The 18,740-nt window shown below is 40.7% G+C and overlaps 2 protein-coding genes across 3 annotated transcripts; both read right to left on the bottom strand.

The window, feature by feature from the left end:
- Positions 1 to 933: 933 nt before the first annotated feature.
- Positions 934 to 9,215, bottom strand: pank2 (pantothenate kinase 2). Of its 2 annotated transcripts, none has more exons than XM_041954521.1 (7): positions 8,844 to 9,215; positions 8,002 to 8,354; positions 7,026 to 7,279; positions 5,142 to 5,318; positions 4,702 to 4,825; positions 3,433 to 3,558; positions 934 to 3,351 (listed from the first exon to the last, which is right to left on the bottom strand). In XM_041954521.1, exons 1-7 carry the CDS (start codon positions 9,055 to 9,057, stop codon positions 3,301 to 3,303), a joined length of 1,299 nt encoding a protein of 432 aa, XP_041810455.1. In that variant the 5' UTR covers positions 9,058 to 9,215; the 3' UTR covers positions 934 to 3,300. The 2 variants fall into 2 exon arrangements, with proteins under 2 accessions (XP_041810455.1, XP_041810456.1); XM_041954522.1 differs by having other exon boundaries at positions 8,725 to 8,856.
- Positions 9,216 to 9,445: 230 nt separating this feature from the next.
- Positions 9,446 to 16,239, bottom strand: mavs (mitochondrial antiviral signaling protein). The gene is made up of 5 exons (XM_041953504.1): positions 16,157 to 16,239; positions 14,267 to 14,389; positions 13,857 to 14,037; positions 12,164 to 12,897; positions 9,446 to 11,567 (listed from the first exon to the last, which is right to left on the bottom strand). The coding sequence occupies exons 2-5, from the start codon at positions 14,387 to 14,389 to the stop codon at positions 10,824 to 10,826; spliced, it is 1,782 nt and encodes a 593-aa protein (XP_041809438.1). The 5' UTR covers positions 16,157 to 16,239; the 3' UTR covers positions 9,446 to 10,823.
- Between the last annotated feature and the right edge of the window lie 2,501 nt (positions 16,240 to 18,740).

Raw genomic sequence — 18,740 nt, 5'->3', positions numbered from 1 at the left:
GGAAAGACACTAACTCTTTCATGGATGGTTCTGTAACAGGCTGTCTTCTCTTGCATAACGCCAAAAAACGTGAGTTTCACTTATTTCATGGGCGCTACGTGTCAGCAGATTTACAACCGGAAAAAAACAGCTGCAAATATGTTTTTGTAAAAATATCTTGACTGTAAAATCAATAAAATATTCTTACATTGACCTGCAGTTGAAATAGACTGCCTAGTAGGACACGGTGGTGAGTTCACATTAAAATTGTATCTTCTTACATAGGAGGTGTAATGGGTCAAAAAGGTAGCGGAAAAATATCACTAACCTACTTCAATCCAACTAGCAAACCCTAGCCTACTTTGCCTTTTCAATGAGTCTTTAACTTACAGGAACAATTGGAATTTTATGAGAAAAACCATTACACGCTCGGTTTCTTGCCAAGACCCATTGGAATGAGACAGCATTAGTCTCAGTCTGTGTTTGTGTTAGCTAAACATACAGCTAAAGCCAGCAGCTGGGTATTTTAGCTTACCATAAAGAAATACGGCTAGCCTGGCTCTGCTTAAACAACGGTTAACGAAATCCACCTTTTGATACCTCTAAAATTTAGTAATTAAGTTATCGTTTGACCTCTATGAAAAAAAGTCTAAAAGACAACTCCCTTATTGGACGTTGGAGCTCTATCATCCGTTGGCGGGAGCAGTAACTCCATCAAGTGTCCAATTGTTGCCTGGCAACCTGTCCCGGTGACAGGGAACTTCCTTCTTCCTGACTCTAAGCAAAGCTACGTTAGCCAGCTCTTGGCCGTAGCATTACGTTAAGCTTCCAAGTTGAGGAGTGGTGTAAATCTTTAATCCAATTCTCAGCAAGATAACGAGTTATTTCCCAAAATGTGAAATGTTCCCCTTAAAAATTCTTCCATAAAAACGCCACAACTAGTCACCACGATTTGAAAGGTTTGTATTTAATAGGGACAGTGCAATAAGAAATTTGCGATCTGTTACAAAAGAGGTATGTTTTCTTTGCAGCATAGAAGCAAACAATAGAGGGAAACCTTGAGAATTACACATCAGTTCATCTCATTTTAAATCACTTTGTTGTATGCATTCTATACATAAAGCATGACAGGCACTTCATTTAAAATGAACTCACTGTATAACTTGCAGATACATTATCTCAGATACCTGACAGATGAAAAACTGTGTCCACCGAATTTCCAACTGTTTCGGGAGTCAAATCCCTTCATTAGGTAGATTATGATTCACTATGGTCCCTGTAATCCATCGATGGACCGATAACGGAAAACAAAAAGATTACATTAAAATGGGACGGATAAGCATAAAATAAAATGATGGAAAGAGTAACAACTCTGGTAACACATCGGAGACATAAGCTTGAACAGTTTTCAAGTTCTACCTTGCTGAAGTCCTCTTATAAAACAAAAGCCTCAGGGGGACTGACCAAGAAGTACATTAAATTCAAAACATTAATATTTGAGCGTATACTAAACATGATCAACAACACAGAAATGGTTTGGGGGATCACAGGGCTCAGAACCTCCACTGGAGGTGTGCATCAAGTTTCTGCATCAAAAGAAGTTTTCTTGATCCTTGGAAAAATTCAGGGATATAGTGTCCTGATTTTACCTCCATGTTCCATTTTCACATTTCTTAACAGCTTTCAACTTGCTCTGATTTCTCTCTACAAGGGGATGGATGCAGTGGCACAAGGACACTTCAGCAGGGCAGGGGTTTGGAGTCAGAAAGGGACTTAAATGTATCACTCATACATTACAGTACAGTCTAACAAACCCCGAAACTGATTGTCTAGATTTCCTGATACTAGCACTGTTGCTAAAAACAGCCTGGAGTAAACAATTTGTTTCATAAACTTAACCAATACTGAGATCCCAGTTAGAAAAACTACTGTAACAGGAAGATATTTACCGTTTAAAGAGGCAGAAACAATTTACAAATGACAAACAAATGACTGTTAATTTTATGATTAAAGAATACATCTGAGGAAATGGTGACAATGTGCATTTTTATCAATTATGATGCTAATGGAGGCTGAAATGTAAAATGTAAATTTAAATGTGTGTCAACACCCAGTGAGGAAAATCTGCCCGCTTTTTTTGCAGCAACTGTTAAAAAATAATTTATCATTCAAACCCTCATTCAAAGTTGAACTGGTGACAACACATACATGCTAACAGAAGATAAAACACTATTAAGTGGTTGTAAATGAGTCTCAGTGTTTGGTTTCAGCCTAGTGGCAGGACTGAAGATATCTTGTCTGACAGAGGGTCAGTCGTGCTACAGTCTGTAGTGAGTGCTTTCAGCTGCACAGTTCAATCATCTCAGCTCAATCAATCGGCTCAGCATGTATTTTATAAAACCAACCAGTGCTGTTGGCGTTCATTTACAACTGCTGAAAGGATCTGTCGATCAATAGGCAGATAATCAATAGAATTGCAAAAACAGTAATTGGTGGTTCCAGCTTCTTAAAACATGAAGATTTCCTGCATTTTTTTAATTTATATGATAGTAAACTAAGTATCTTTGGGTTTAGAATTATTGATATTGATCAGCCAAATCTAGAATCTTTTAAGTCAACTTCTGGAAACTAATGTTGGACATTTTAAACTTTTCTGATATTTTATAGACCAAACTATAACTCAACAACATATTCTGCAAATCAACAATGATGAATGATGCTTTTCTGGGAAAATCTTTCATCTGATGATCTTTATGTTCAAGCACCCACAGTATAAACTCACACACTATTGTCCAATTGAATAAACCCCCATCCACCTGCTACCTACATTGAGTAACATAAACCTTACAAAGTACTTGCACATATTTGGCCCAGGACCTGATACTCACTGACGGTAAGTTCAGTCCACAAGAAGACTACGTGATGATGAGTAATTTTTGACCTACAGTATTTCAGGCAACTGTGGTGAATTTCCTTGAGATGTTTTAGACCAAACTTAGCTTGTTTCTGAAAAGTCCTGCTGACGATGACTGTCGACTTTTCTGCATACAACTTTGGTGAGGGCAGGACACAGACTTCCATCCACTGACCACAACAGTAGATATGTATCAACATTTAGAAGCCACCATTTTACAAAGCACCTTGATTTATGAGAATGAAACAGGACCTCCAAATTTTGGACAGCTTGCCTGTCACAATCAAAACTGACCAGTAACTGAATAATAGCTGGCACAACAGTGTGGAATTCATCTGAACAGACTAAAGTGCTAATGGTCTTTGCAGCAGATTAACAACTACTTCTTTGGGTGTAGTTTGGACGGATTAGGACGGATGCAGGAGCTCCAGTAGGGCTCCAACCGCTCCAAAGTAACCCTAAAAGAACAAGGAAAGAACACTGAAAGCATGAAACTTCATTTTTGGTGTCTGACGTCAATACGGGTTTCAGTTATTTACCTCGTGCTGGAGGAAGAGTGCCTTGAGCTGTCCTTTAGACCAGTAGTCCATGGCATAGGCCAACAGCTTCATGGAGAGAGTGTTCACTCTGAGGAAGTTGCCCACAAACACCACTCTCTCTATGTTCTTAATGATGAGAGAGAATGAGGATGAAATATAAGTGTATTACCTCAAAAAAGTATAAACACAACTGACAAATATCATCTGTATTTCAAACTGGGAAATGTTGAGGCAGTTGTAAAACCTCCTCCCACAACGTTGACAGTGATATTACTTATTTGATATGATTTACTTGCATATCATATTATTTATTACAGCACAGACAGTGATAGCAGCAGCAGCTATAAAAATGAAGTTGAGAGGTATGGTGTACTTGGACACATCAGCATTTTACCCAAATAAAGCAGCAAAGAACACTCATGTCAGCAAAAACACACTACATGCCACTGTCTTACAGATAGTGTGTGTAGTAACTATTTATGGTTTCCATAAAACAGACAACTCAACTAATAAATCACACTGACATACAGGAAAACTGCTCTGCTTATACTTTTACTGTGTTTCTCTCCAATATGCTTATATTTCTGCTTTTCTGCATTTTTATCTTATCTGCATGTTAACTTTAAAAACATAATTTATACATTTATTGGACAACAAAATAGGGTTGTGTTTTTGAAATGTGCTACTTTGACAGCTAAACATCATTGCTGGTTCATGTGTCTTTAACTGGTTAAACCCCCTGCTCTGGGCCGTGAAAGACACACAACAATGCAGCTTACCTCCTCTACGCCTTCATAGCCCTGTACAATGCTGCTTGATCAAGACGCCACAAGGCAGCACCGTAAAGAGGCTGAACGCAAAGAGGAAACAGCCAGCAGGGACGCCGCTGGGGAACGCATTTTTCCACGCACTGGTCAATCAAAAGTAAGTTCTTTTATAACAACCCATATTAAAATTCTAAGTCTGATACAAACAAAAAATCATCTGTATGTCACCACACTTTTGCAGTTGCAACTTTCGTACCAAGATATTTGATATCCATTGGACGCCTCACTGTCGTCAACTGTTCTGATTATCTGATTCAGTTAGGCCTTTGATGACTGTTTGCCATCACATCATTATTGACTGCTGCAATCCACTGTTAATTGGTAAGTATATGATCAAAATGAATAAATACTTCCTCACCGCTGTTTCTTGACATCCAGCCAGTATAACACCAATAAAATACTCTCCTGCAACTACAGTTAGAGGCCGACCCCGGTTACTAACCTCATTTAGAGCACACATCCTGGTGATGGAGCCGATGTTATTAGTGATGGTGACCAGTGTTGCCCTGGCCAGGTCCTCTTTGGACACCGACTCCCTCTTCTCCTTCGACATCATGTTGCCAAAACTGCCAAATCAAAACACAAGCTGTGATTGGAAGTTCAGCACCGTTACACATCAAACATCCGATCCCAAAAGCTTGTTTCAGATCAAATCATTTTTAAAACACATTTGGAAGCTACACATATTGAAAGTTGGTATTCGCTGGCCATCTGTGGATAAAAACGTCTTGCTCATAGTGCATTGAATTGATATCAAGGCTTCTTGTTTTCACCATGGGATTGGAAACAGATTAAATTTAGCAGTGTCCTGGTTTCCTGTTTCATTTAAAACAAGCTTGTGTCCTACAGGTTAAAAAAAAAAAAGCTGCTGTAAACCCACACCTTGAGGCCACAGCCCAGCCTGGCAGCCCAAACCTCTCATAGTCGCCCCCATAGATGTCCCGAACCAGCTTGTCCACTCGGGTGCTCTCCCCTTGAGAAGCCATTTCTAGAGCCTCCTCGAAAGTAGAGCAGCCAGTCAGCAGGCAACACAGGCCCAGGAAGGTCCCACCGCCAAGGCTGCAAACACACACACACACATTAACAGAGATGATACATCGGCTATTAGAGTCGAGATAAAATGAAAAATATTGTTTAAATCCATTTAGATCACATCCCTGGTCATACTGTGCAGATATTCAACAATATATGTCAAAAAACACACAAACACAAACAAAGGAAAACACAAAAATCCACTTCTGTTTTCTTAAATCAAAATCCAATCCTGTTTTCTTCCTGTTAAACAAAATATGAAGTGTGCTTACACAAGCTTCAATTGAATGAATTCAACCAATGATATCATGACATCCACCCATCAATCAATCGTATTTTAGCGGCACAGAACTAAGATTCATAGGTTAGCTAGCTGGCCACAGCACAGTAGGTCGGCATGTCGTCGGGTGTTTGCTGCATCAAAATACCATGGTTACAGGTCCGCTGGCTAGAAATGAGTCACTTTGAGGAAAGCGGTTATAAGATTATGCACAATGCATTTTACAGTGGAGTGTTTCCACCTGCAGTTTGCGGGATACTTCAGCCTGCTTTGTAACAAGGGTGATGAAGGTGTTAAAGGGGGGCAAGTTGTTCTCTATGATGGAATGGAGGCTAGCATCCAACTCTGAATCACTATAATTCTCCATATTTGTCATGACACACTGATTTTAACATTCAAATCAAATTCTCCCAACATTACATCCAGTCTGCATATTCTGTTTCACTCTGAAATGCTTCACGATACAGAAGCTCAAAATGCTGTTTCATCTGGACTTCAGTATTCTAGAAATGTCTGGAATATAAATTCACTGCTAGACCGTGCAGAGATCGTAACTCGCTCGGAGTCTAGAAATCGAGGGCAAAGAAAAATGACTGACCTCTTCAAAAAAGGTTATTTACATTATACAGACTCCCAATTCAAATACAGTCATCTAGTGCTTCCTTCTCGGCACAAAGGGCCATTATGTCGAGGTAGAACTAAGCACTCATGGGTCCCTTTCAGAACCACCAGACAGAGAAACCACATGTAAAAATAAACCAGAGGAGAGACTAGGAGGAGTGAGGACTGTGAGTTTAACTTTTTTCAAACTTTAAACCCAAATCAAACTAACAAAGAACTATTTTACCTCAACTCACAGCAAGCAGTTGGTGAAGAAAGTGGTTTGGAAACCGACGGCTAAACAAAAATAAATAAATAAAATCGCTGCTACTTTTCACACAAAGGCTCAAGGGAGACACAGGCCACCTGCTCGAATGGAGGGCACCGTCCTGCAAATCCCTGCCTCACTTTACCCTTGTCTCAGCCTGCGTGTGGTCCCCTCGAGTCACGGTTCTGTTGTTCATTTGGGGCCAGTGACACTAAAAGCAAAACACTGTATCTTTAAATGTGTAATGCTGCACTCAACAAAAAAAGTTTGTTTTCTTTTGGTCTTTCTTTAACAAAGACTGCATAATAATATCTGACCTCTTGAATCTTTGTCAGTGTCAGACGAAGGCCCGACTCGTCATGAACATAAATTAAACACACAATATGACCAAGTTTGACGACTGTGTGGGATCATGGGAGTTGTCTTCATTGTAAAAAACACCATCATTGCAGATGAAAATGAACAATACAACCCATAGTAAACAATATAGTGGCTAGCTAGCTAGTTCATAGATTCATTCTTTCTTCCTCACTTTCTCACGCATCACCTGGCCAGTGCATTGTCAATCTCCATCACAGATAATTACCTGGTCCCTGTAACTCGTTTGTAGTTGCTCTCAGAGTAGACGGCCAGGATGCTGACCCCAGACCCTATGTTGACCAGCAGCAGAGGATAAGGGTTCTCCAGTGTGTAGGGCCTCTGGATGCAACGATCGGGGTCGGTGGGGTTTTCAAAGTAGTAGCACTCTGAGGGTCCGCTGGACACCACCGAGTCGATGTATAACACCCCTTTGATCAAACAGTCCAGCTCATCCAGCTTGTGAAGCTGCAGGTCCGCCATCTTCATTTGTTGTTTTTTTTTTTTTTTGGTGAGAGGAAAGAGAACATGGATTACATCAGTGAGGGGATGTGGTCACGAGAGGACACAGGCAGGAAACTGGGGTAGGAGGGAAAGCAGGGGGGGCAAGAAAACAGGAACCTTTATTAAAATTCAACTAGAATATGTCTCACCAAGAAAGACAGAAAGGAAAGTCATATCTATTGTATCTAATATTTACCAAAAGACAGATTTTTTTCTTGCCAAAATTAACAGGTAATTGTGCAATTGTACATCCCACAGTTCAATAAAAATGTAACACTTGAAGGGACAGATGATGCAGCACTCAAATTCTCCCCGCCTGGGGAATAATAAAGTCTTATCTTATGTGATTTATCTCATCGTCATCACTGTTTAATTTGTCCAAACTAATTAACCAATGCTTTCTCGTGGTCCAGAAGGCAAAAAGTGATCTTAACAATGCGCCAGAAAATACATTTTCTTTGACTTGTTGCCAACTGCATGAGGACTTTAAGAATAAAACTAATCTAATAAAACGCCCTTTTCATCCTAGTATTCACTGGCGGTGGATTGAAGGTGCTCTCCATCACTTTTGCCATGATTACATGAATTTCCATCCAATGCTATTAATATGTGATGACATATATGCTGATGTGATCACTCTCTCCTCTCTTCTTCTTGTCCAGCCTGTAAAAGCAAACAGAAGAGAACAACTGCAGACCCACCGTGCGGAAATCAGACTCGAACTTGTACGCCCCCCCTCCTGTGGCACAGAGGGTGGTGTGGAGGCTGGAGAAGTGCTTGTTGCGGCCCATCTGCAGGAAGGCTGGCAGGTCGTGCGTGGGGAAGCGGATGAAGTGCAGGTTCCCTGTCCTGCCGCACAGTGTTAGGTCCTGTAGCTCCAGGTGCACGTCCCTGATGCCTGTTTTACCATAGGCAGTGTTGGAGGTTAGGTAGCGCCGGATGCTCTTGAGGTTCTCCACCTCTTCCTGCTCCTCCTCTGCTGTGATGTCTTTGGGCTCGAAATACACCAGCTTCACCAGGGTGCCTCCAATGTCCATCCCAAACCAGGGAAATGCTGCAATATGTGAGATAATAAATGCAAAGAAATGTACATTAGTCAACATTTTTTCGTTTAATGACACCATGCAGTTTAATATTTAAATGCTTAGAGACAGGGCGGACAAGTAGAGCTGATGTCTCATTGTTGGCCGACATAATGATAAGCAGCTCCATCCACAGAAGCAGCGGTACAGTGTGTACCGCGAACGCCATCTTGTTGCAAAACAGATTCTGGCTATCTACTGCTATTGCAGCGCACCGATATTACATTGTAATAGCAATGCCAAAATGGTTTTCTCAGATTTAGCATCATCACAGCGCATTATGCAGCTACTTAAGATTTATTCCGCCCAAAATTTATCCAGCCCATTACAGGGTTTTCTTACCAAATCTGTATTTTCACTGGCTGTCTTTTGTGGGGAACGCCTTTGATTTTTTTGTAAACATGCAACGGTGCCTTTCCCAGCAAATACACTAAGCCCACTCCGGCAATGTTAACACCTACGCGGCCTTGTTTTCTTCACCGAGTCGATCCGCTGCCTCGCCGTCGAGTTGGAGGTCCGCCGGTCGGATGCGGCTCTTCCTGCGGACGCGGATGCCTCATTGTTGGGCTCGTTCCTGTAATAACCGGGCATCTCCTTGTTAGACCGCGGCTGCTTCGTGGGCGTTTCGTCTTTGTCGATAGTTTCATCGTCGCGTTGGTGGCCATTGAACGCCATTGAAATTATAAATTAGCTACATATATGCTGTAGTTTAAGATAAATAAAACCGCTGAACCTCAATGACTTCCGTGGACAATTAAGTCCGAGGCTCTATAAGCTAGCTAATTAGCTAGCTAAGTAGCTGTGTCGTTACACTCGGCCGCGGTACATGTCGTTTTTATGTTCGCTGTCAAGACTGCGGTGGGCGGGCTCAGTAGGTGATTGAAGGACGCCACAACTAATCAGAATGCGAATCCCCCAGTCAAAAAACAGTTGATAAAAAGAGGCTGATGTCACATTTTTCTTCAGTTTTTTGGATGTTCTGTCATCCTTGTTCTTTAAGACCAAAACGGAGTTGATATAAACTTGTGGTTTCATGAACTCAACATGCAAATTGCATAATTTTTTAAGAATTTCAGGTTTATTTAAGTGATTTTCAAGTGCAGAGCTAGAGACAAGTGCATAAAAATTGAACTCAAACTTTAACTGACACTACAATTTACATATGTACCATAATGACGATACAGTTAATCTACAAAGCATCCTTGCAGCTCAAATGTCCTCTTAAAATGTGCAAAAACCTTCAAAATATTTTTTTTCCCGTGACATTTCTTGTATTGACAATGCTATTTACAGTAAAATCTCATCTCACAGAACATCACACAGTCAAACTTATTTCTATTTAACGGGGAAGAAAACCTATGGAAAAATAAAATACAATCTCAAACAGTTACACCAAATAATGACAAGGAAGCACACAGTTGCTTTTCTAGACCAGTGGTTGCCAAAGTCGGTTCCTTCCGAGTGCAGCATGATTTGCTCATGTCCAATTTGTTATTGTACATTTTTATGCCTTATCTCATTGCATCAAAAATATAAGTAATCATTAACTTGATGTTTTCAAACATCATAGCAGAAGAAATCATCAAAAATCATCATTTCAAAACCCAGTTAAGTATGCAGCTAATGACATGACAGCTACTTGTCATTTAACACATTTTCTAGCTCAGAAAGAAACAGGATGGTCCCATGAAGGAAAAATCATGATCAGAGACGGCCATGGTTTGAAAACAGTTGGGAGCAACTGGTCTAGACTATGAAAAGATGCATTGGCAAAGTATGCAATTTAATTATGTGGTGTTTTTGCTGAATATCTGAGACATTATAACTGCTTTGGAATGTTTTTGACTCATCTGCATTTCTTAAAATACATAATTTGATATCTATATAGTGTACATATATGTACAAATAAATAGAGACAGTGCACTAGCCATCATTTACAGCACCACTTCCCACTATCAACAGGAAAAGAAAAATTTACTGTGTGTGATGCTGGTACTCTTTCATCAACAGTCCACATCCAGTAAAATTCAGGTAATTTGGTGTTCAGCCAAGACTCCTATCTTGAAAGTGCTTATCACAAAAGTGAACATAAAAATATTTCTATCATTACAAACCCTATATTTGCAGCAAGTGCATATATAACCTGAGATCTCAACCCAGTTCTCTAACTTGAATAAAAAGGGTAGATTTGGTTTTCACTCACTAGGGTCAGCTTCATTAAATGGTAAAAGGATAAAACCACAGCTTCATAACAGGCATGTAAGTAATGACATGATCAAAGGTCTGGCAAGTCAGCTATTATTACTATGGGTAATTATTAAACAGTTGCCTCATGCTAGCCCAGGTCAGTGACTACAATAAGGCACCATAACCTTAAGATCCTCTTTCCAACGCCTTAAAGCCTAATCTTCTCTTCCTTCCTTTTAAGATATTAAATCCCCTTAATTCTTAAACTTCCACGCCATCAGCAGTGCACAGGCGCCCACTCCTGCAGCAGTCAGAATGTACTTTGTATTATTTGACAGGGTGGGAGAGGAAGTCTTCTCCTCTGAATCCTGCAGCGTCTTCAGCTCTGGTGAAAAATCAGCTGGAGCAGGCTCAGAGGGGTGGTAGTTCTCACTGGCAGGGGTGTTTACACTCGATACAGTATCAGCAGCAATGGTGGGTGGTGGGGGTGCAGAGGTGATCTCCTTCGCTGCTTCACCATTGATGCTTTGAGCTTGCGGTGGCGAGCTTTGGCCGTCTAGGTTAAGGATAGACATCTCCTCGGATACTTGCACCACGTTCACCCGCACCTCCCGCATTTCCAAACTCTGACAGGGTGACTCGTAGTGGTTTTCCTCCGGTTCGTTATGGTTAAGAGCTATACCGTTCTCCTGGCATGGCAGTGCAGAGACTGTATTCACAGTGGTGGAACTGACAGCAGAACATGCAGGAACGTGGGTAGAGGTCACAGCAGCACTGCTTATTTCCAGTCGCTCACTGTTACCCGAGTAGGGCCCCACTGGCGAGCTGGGTGCAGGATCAGAAGGGCTGCCATGATTTTGTGGTTGGATGCTGATGAGGTGGCCTGGCTTGCTAAGACACATGGTGTTGTCATCAGAGAGAGAGGCGTCCATCCCAGCAGCACCAGGCAGGGGGAAGGTTGTAGCTGGAGTTTCTGCCTGTGGGCTGCCTCCAACAACCTGCAGGTGAAATTGATGAATGTGTGTCAAGTTTATTTCTTTAACATCTCGTCTACCTCTCATGTATGTGAATGTCGCCTGACAAGATGAAAGACGTGCCATTATAATGCAGTCTAGTGAAATCACACTTCTGTCTTAAAGTTTAGCTGAATCGCTCTCTCGCTGATTTAGTGTTTAGTGTCAACATTATAAGATTCACAGAGGTAGAAATTATTGCCCAGTTGTTGTATTAGATTCCTCTAATTTGTACAGGTGTACACTAAACTGAAGGAGTGTGTTTTGTTTGTATGTCATGCACAAGCCTGAGCATGTGGCTATGTGATAAACATTTCCACCAAAGGTTTCATGCTATTCCACAGATTGGGAGCTCTCAGCTCTAATGCAGCAATGTGCCAGCAAAGGTAAGAAAGAAGACGACTGCATGCTCATGAATGTAAACAATGCAAAATTTGCCCTTTCGAAGATTTCAAAAATCTGATGTTTTATGAGGAAGGAAATCCATTCAACACTTTTGTTGAGAGCTCACTTAACTTACTTCGGTCAGAAACAATGTAAAAACAACTTTGTTTACAGAAAAAGTCAACTCAACAACTCACCTGTGTGGCAGGAGGTTCAGAAGTCTCTTCAGGCTGCTGGACAACAGGAGGGGTGGTGTCCTGGACTGGAGGCTTGTCTGGGGTCATCATGGGGAAAGAGGATCCGTTGCTCACATCTGAGATTATCTGACTTGGAGGGGGACTCTGCGGTGGCCTGACCACCGCAGTAGTGGATGTTGCTGGGAGAATATTAGGTTGGGGCGGACTATCACACTGATCAACGGGACGGGATGGTTGAGGAGTGGCCACAGCGATGATCGATACCTTGCCGTTTCTTGCGCTCACCTGATCGGGAATCACACCATTGTCAGCAGAGATATCCTGGATGTCTGATTCAGAGTTTTCCACTGGCTCCTGGTGAGAATTACTCTCCCTGCGAGGTGGTGGGGTTATAGTTGCCTGAGTGTGCAGGGTTTCAGGGGATGGAGGAGGTGTTGATGGAGCAGGTGCCACTTCAATCTGAGTTGACTGTGGAAGCTCAGCGACAGGCTCAGGTGGGGAAACAGCCTCAGCAACTTGGACTGCTGAGCTCTGGGGGGCTTGTGGCTGCACAGGAATTTCCAGAGGGGGTGAAGGCTGGGTAGCTGGCTCTGGAAGAGTTGATGCTTCGGTTGGCTGAGCAACAGCAGCCTGACTGTTTCCACCACTCTCTGGGATGGACAGATGACTGGCAGATGGTGCTGGATGGACGTGTGCCCTGATGACAGTCGTTGGAGGGGAGCTGGGGTTGGAATCTAGGGCAGAGCAAACAATGTTGTCATTTAAATCTGTTTTGAATGCATATGACTAAAGCGCCTGAAGGACTAGCTAACCCTGAAACCACACAGTACATCATTTGTCATTTACCCATTTACTGGGGTCTCAAGTGCACTAGTGCAGCAAACATACAGCAAATTATTCCTGGCAGTGTTTTGTGGAAACAACCTCATGTTCAATATGATTTTTAACTTCTTAAAATCACACTAATGTAACATATTAGTGAATATAAAATGAATGTTAGGGGGCTCTAGTGGACAAGCAAGTTTTATTTTTGCTTGATGCATTATTGTCCCTGCTGTTTGTCCTCAACTACTGTGCTGTGATAACTTGTTTCTCCATGCTTTTCTATTTGTAGTGTGTGTGTGTGTGTGTGTGTGTGTGTAGCACAACACAATAGATAACTGTGAGATATCCAGAAGACATACAGTATATCTCACCCTGACAATTTATAAATGATGGATTTTGTCATTTTGAGCTTCATGCTCAGTTACCGAGGTCAAGAAGGTCAACATTCTTCCTCACAATTCTGCACAGAGATCTAAATCAAAGGTCAGAAAGCAAGGGGACAATGTTTCACTTCAACTGTGCGACATAGTACTCTTACTTGCCAGTGAACTGTCCATGCATGGGTGAATAGAGATGACCTTGGGACACTCTGCACTAAGGTCTGGGAAACAATGTGGTCCTGTTCAGGAGAAGGCTAAACTGAAAATATGGTTGCTAACACTGTGTGGTAATCCAATTTAGCAGAGAGGAATTTAGATAGGGAATACACTTAATTTAAGGGCAAAATATTCCCTTTTTATCTCACAAACTACTTAGATGATGGGGAACCTGAAAAACATTTTGAATGACTTGAGGTAGTGCCAAATATTTTCTAATCTTTGCATACTTCTTAAACTCTACACAATAATACAAATACTTGCTGACTTACTGTTGATGCCTCTCAGAGCGTTGTATTCTGCTCTAATCTCAGCTGCCAAAGTTGGATGATCACAGGCTTCAAGTGCTGCGATGAATTGCTCCGGCCAGTTCTCTCGTCTCTTTAGACAGTCCAGAAGAAGCACCATGCCGTCATAGTTGCCACATGTCTCTCTTTTTGCCTCTATGTTTTCCTAAAATTTGATTTCATAAAAAAAAGCATGAGAAAAAAACATGTCAGTTTATTAGAGGAGTTATCAGTTGGAGAAAGCATGTTTTTTGACATTTGTACTGAAATTTCGGCATTGTAATAGCACAAGTGTCTAAAAATGTGCATACTAGTACCAATACACTACATTAGTCCAGTATTAGTCAAACACTCCCCAGCCCCAGTTCAAGTTCCTTAAAGCTAATGACACCTACCCTGTCATGATCAGACAAGCAAGGCAAACGGGTCACTATCTCTCTCACTTTTACCCGGGTCACAATGGTGGACATATTCCGCACCAGGTATCCCTTGTACAGTTTGTCATTAGCAAACGACATCTGTGAAATGAGAAAGTGGACAAAAACCGATAACAGAAAGAAATGTTAATAACTTTTACTCCTGATGCCAGGTTATATGGTGGAATTTTGCAAAGGGGTACTTCGATAGTTAATACACACTGTACTTGTTAGACACCGCCTAAGATGACGATGCACGCTGGCCACATTCCCTACTTCTAAGCTTCCCCTTTACTACATGAAATATTAAAGTACGCAAAAGACTGTGATGAAACCTGATCTTTGTTGTGTGCAATGATCGCAGACACAGTTCGGGGATTTTTATTCAATGAAACTGAAAGTGAAAGTGAAGATCAGCCAGCATGTAGCTATGGGAGAAAAAAAATCACATTTTCCCTTTTTGTTTCAATTCAGGAGAAACATTTAAAAAGACAGGATGTGACTATCTGCACAGCTGCAACCCTTTTCTGTAATATTCAAGGAGAGGACGACACTCCCACATTTCAAGGTTGCAGTTGTTTGGAGAGAAAAGTGAATTGGTCCTGACTAGTCACTGATTAATCACCTCCAGACTACAGTTTAATATCTGAACTTAAATTGCGCAGCATGGAAGTCTCAAACGTCATACTCCAAACACACCCACTCATTGCTGAGGCTTTACAGGGTCAAAGAGGAAGCTTGACCACACTTTTTTTGTATTGAATACACCTTAAAACCTTCACTATGTTTGTACCTAAACAGTCATCTGTAGTAATCTGTTGTCAGATTCACTCAGGGGGAACGTTTTCACAGGACATCGCAGAGCAGTATGTTGAAGTTTAGTGCAAACGTGGGACAGCAGCAATCTGGCTGCGTCTCACACTGGAATAAATGTCAGAGGCAGCAACCAAAGAGCAAAGTCTTCCTCGTTGTATCATTAGCCCTCAGAGGTCATGGTTTAGCTGACACACACACAGCCTGTCAGGTTTAAATACTGCATCGTGTTCAGGCCTAAAGAGAGAGATTACTTTCAAGCATGCATCTAAATTGATGAGAGACTGCAGATTAACAAACCAAGGAAGGTTGTGTTGGAGGACAAAAAAGCACCTTGAAACAAGGTCGAATCGTGCAGAACTGAGCCAAATGAATGACCTCTAAGAAAGCAGGTCTGACAGTCTTGCCAGTCTCCTCGGCTTTCCAAGTCTCTGGATCAAATTTCATGCATAACAGATGTGTTTGAGTAAAATCTCACAACAACTGCTTCATGTCTTCTGTCTCTCTTTTCAGCCTCAGGAAGCTTGCAAGCAAAAGACACGCATGCAAGAGTTGATCAGAAGCGAAAGTACAGACATTTAGATTTATATGTTGGCATGAGGAAATAACTTCACAAGGCAGTTTTGGCGAACAGCCACCGTCGGTTGGGAACAATTAAAAACGGCTACACAGAAACAACAAGGAGCATAGAAAATGCTACCTACCTACCTTATTGAAATATTGCGAACAAAGACTATTTTTTGGTAAAACAACCGACTAAGAAGGTTGGTAAGACATAAAAAGGCTGCACAAAAATGACACATACGTATACCTGCCTCTAAATTATTGAAATATGTCGTGAAAATAACGTTAGCGAACGGAAGTTAGCCATTAAAAGTTGTGTACAAGCTACTTTAAATTGACAAATACGACGCAGCCTAAGTTAGCTAATGTCACCTCTGTTTCCAGAGTTGGCAGGCTATAACCGACTAAAGTATTCCATGAAACACACAATCACTGTAATTACACACTTAATTTAAGTATATTTAACGTAATATTACATAATCTTGGGCTCACCTTTCGTGTTTTGGTGCCTCAGCAGTTCGTGAGTCCCTCTCTAACGCTACCTCTCCTCTCACTAAAACCTGCGCTGTCCTCTTCGCACACATCTGCGCAGCGGCAGCCCCGAGATCCCCGTTCTCTGTTCCCATTGGACGACAGTACCGTCAATCAAAAATGTGGAGCAATAGAAACGAGGTCATGCTTTAAATGGAGGCGGGATGTGCTTAATCTTGACCCTAAACGTGACATTTCCTCCGCTGTGATGGCAGCAGAATTAGATTGGAGCTCGACTTCTGGTTTACATCTGCCCATAATCCTTGATCCTAATCCGTTCACATGGACCGAGAGAGAGAGTGGGGGGATATACTGTGTTATCTGTGCATGCAAAAGACTGTGGTAGGTTGTAACTTTACTCAAATACACTGCAAATTTGACGTACTTGTGCATGAATATGTCTATTTCACGATACTCCTGCATTATCTGACAATTACAGATCCTCGTTACTTTGCAGATTAAGATTTTACTTACAAAACATTGATGATCATCAGGAATATGATGCACTGTTATAGATTAAGCAACACTACATAAAGCACTAAACTACAGCAGTAACTACTGACACATTGATGTATCAATACTGATAACCCAATGTAATAATGATAATAGCCATTTTCTGCATTGAGTGCTTTTACTTTTGATATTTAAGTAATTTTTATTCATATTATATTCATACTTTTACTTAAGTAACATTTTGAACACAGAGCTTTTACTTGTAATTAAGTATTTTTTGCGTAGTACAGGTACTTTACTTAAGTAATCTGAATACTTCTATAAGTATATCATTATGGTATACATAGTGATATTTAGTGGTTGAAGAGATGCTCAGGTCCTTTACTTAAGTAAAAGTAAAGGAAACTAATTTTAATTACTTTATATATTGTTGGGTAGTTAATAATGTGTCACTTAACTGATCATAGGTTTTCTAAGTGAAATGATTACCTGCAAAGTAACAGGTAACTACAGAAATGTAGTGGAGTAGCAGTATAAAGTAGAATAACACTAAAATACTGCAGCACAGATTGCAAATATACTAATCCATGTTTAATCATGACTAATCTGTGTGCAACAACTATAATCAACAGCAGTAGCAACATGATTTTTTTTATCTATACTTACCCTCCACAATCCATACTTCCCTCTCCATATGCCTCAGCAGTGCTGCCTTTTTAATCCGCCAACAGCGTAAACAACAGCATCAAAACCTTGAGATTATTGTACGATCTATTATTATAGTTCTTTTGCAGTTCTGGTGTTTCAGCTGTATGCACCGACTGATCAGCCCACCAGAAAAGCAAGCAAGTGCAATATTACCTGAAATAATAAAAGTTTTACAGTCACAAGAATGAAAATGAAGGACCTGCTTTAAGGCCCTAATTACTTCACTTACTATTCTCCTTTAGTGGTATATCATACCAAACTAATTTGCAGTTAATCTAATTAAACAAACAAATTGCTACACAGTGAACCTGGGGCCTTTGGGGCTTCTTTTGGGCCCCTCTGTAGTAAACCAGCCTCGACTGTACAATTATATATGTAGTGTTATTGTACAGCGACAAATTACCTACAATGTTTGATAAGTCACTAATCTCATCACAGACCTCTGAACTGCCGTTCCGAGTGTTTTAATAGTGTGTTATTGTCTTTTATTGTTTTCATAACTTCACCTTTTTTTTAATAAAGTTTTTATGTTCTCAATGTAGGAAAGTGCCTTTTAATTGAAATCTATGTGGTTGTCATGTTATTTTTTACACTTTTCACATTATGACTGTCATAGTTTTGAAACATGATCATTGAAGAAAACAAGATAATATAAATTTCATTCAGCCCGTGCGGAGAATTAAAATCTGTAAACCGGTAAAGAAATAGACGAGGCAGCAAACAGTAGTCCTCTATAGTAGTAGTTATATTACTTTAATATTACTTTAATTCTGGGTGTACCAGAACTTCATAGCACGAGAGCAGGGACACGACCGAGTGAAGTGGAATCATGGCTTATGCTCATTTCAAACCAGAAGGTGGCGCCACTTACTCACTGAGACATGAGAGGTCCACTGTATGTGACTGTTCAGTAACAACATACTGTGCATTTAAAAAAAATGAAAGTGAAATGAGGATGTTTCCAATGATCTATATTGACAGTAGGTCTGTCTTTCCGTGACAATAATCTTATTGAATGCACATCTTTATTAACAGCTGTGTGTTAACAACATGAACAGAATCCTGGTGATTGTGGGAAGGATAACGACAGCAGGCAGGATGTTGATTCATTTTATTGCAGTTCTGTGAAACAGGGATTAAAGATGTTGGATTGCATTGCTTGAATATATTATATCATATCATACTTGATTGCCTTACATGTTTAATGCATTGCCTCAAGTAGAGTAACAGTAAACCTGCTGGTTATTGTCCCTTCATGAAATCAGACTGTTTTAATGTAAGTTTTTTTTCACCTGTTCATGTGCGTTGCACCTGCAGAGGTTTTGTCAAATCTGTACAAATCACTGAACTGGTTTTGAAAGTTATTCATCTTAAATTTGGAGGC

This window comes from Chelmon rostratus, chromosome 15, assembly GCF_017976325.1.
Source record: "Chelmon rostratus isolate fCheRos1 chromosome 15, fCheRos1.pri, whole genome shotgun sequence".
Lineage (NCBI taxonomy): Eukaryota > Metazoa > Chordata > Actinopteri > Chaetodontiformes > Chaetodontidae > Chelmon > Chelmon rostratus.
Note: the sequence above shows the minus strand (reverse complement) of the source record. Positions and strands in the feature narration are given on the sequence as shown.

What these genes read in the sequence shown, in the direction of transcription:
- mavs (XM_041953504.1), bottom strand. Translation starts at nt 14,389, where the DNA reads ATGTCGTTTGCTAATGACAAACTGTACAAGGGATACCTGGTGCGGAAT. An exon ending in GCTTGTCTGATCATGACAGG is followed by an intron (nt 14,038 to 14,266) that starts GTAGGTGTCATT and finishes ATCAAATTTTAG; the next exon opens with GAAAACATAGAGGCAAAAAG. An exon ending in CTGAACCTCCTGCCACACAG is followed by an intron (nt 11,568 to 12,163) that starts GTGAGTTGTTGA and finishes TTTCACCTGCAG; the next exon opens with GTTGTTGGAGGCAGCCCACA.
- pank2 (XM_041954521.1), bottom strand. Translation starts at nt 9,057, where the DNA reads ATGGCGTTCAATGGCCACCAACGCGACGATGAAACTATCGACAAAGAC. An exon ending in GGTGAAGAAAACAAGGCCGC is followed by an intron (nt 8,355 to 8,843) that starts GTAGGTGTTAAC and finishes CACATATTGCAG; the next exon opens with CATTTCCCTGGTTTGGGATG. An exon ending in CACTCTTCCTCCAGCACGAG is followed by an intron (nt 3,352 to 3,432) that starts GTAAATAACTGA and finishes TTGTTCTTTTAG; the next exon opens with GGTTACTTTGGAGCGGTTGG.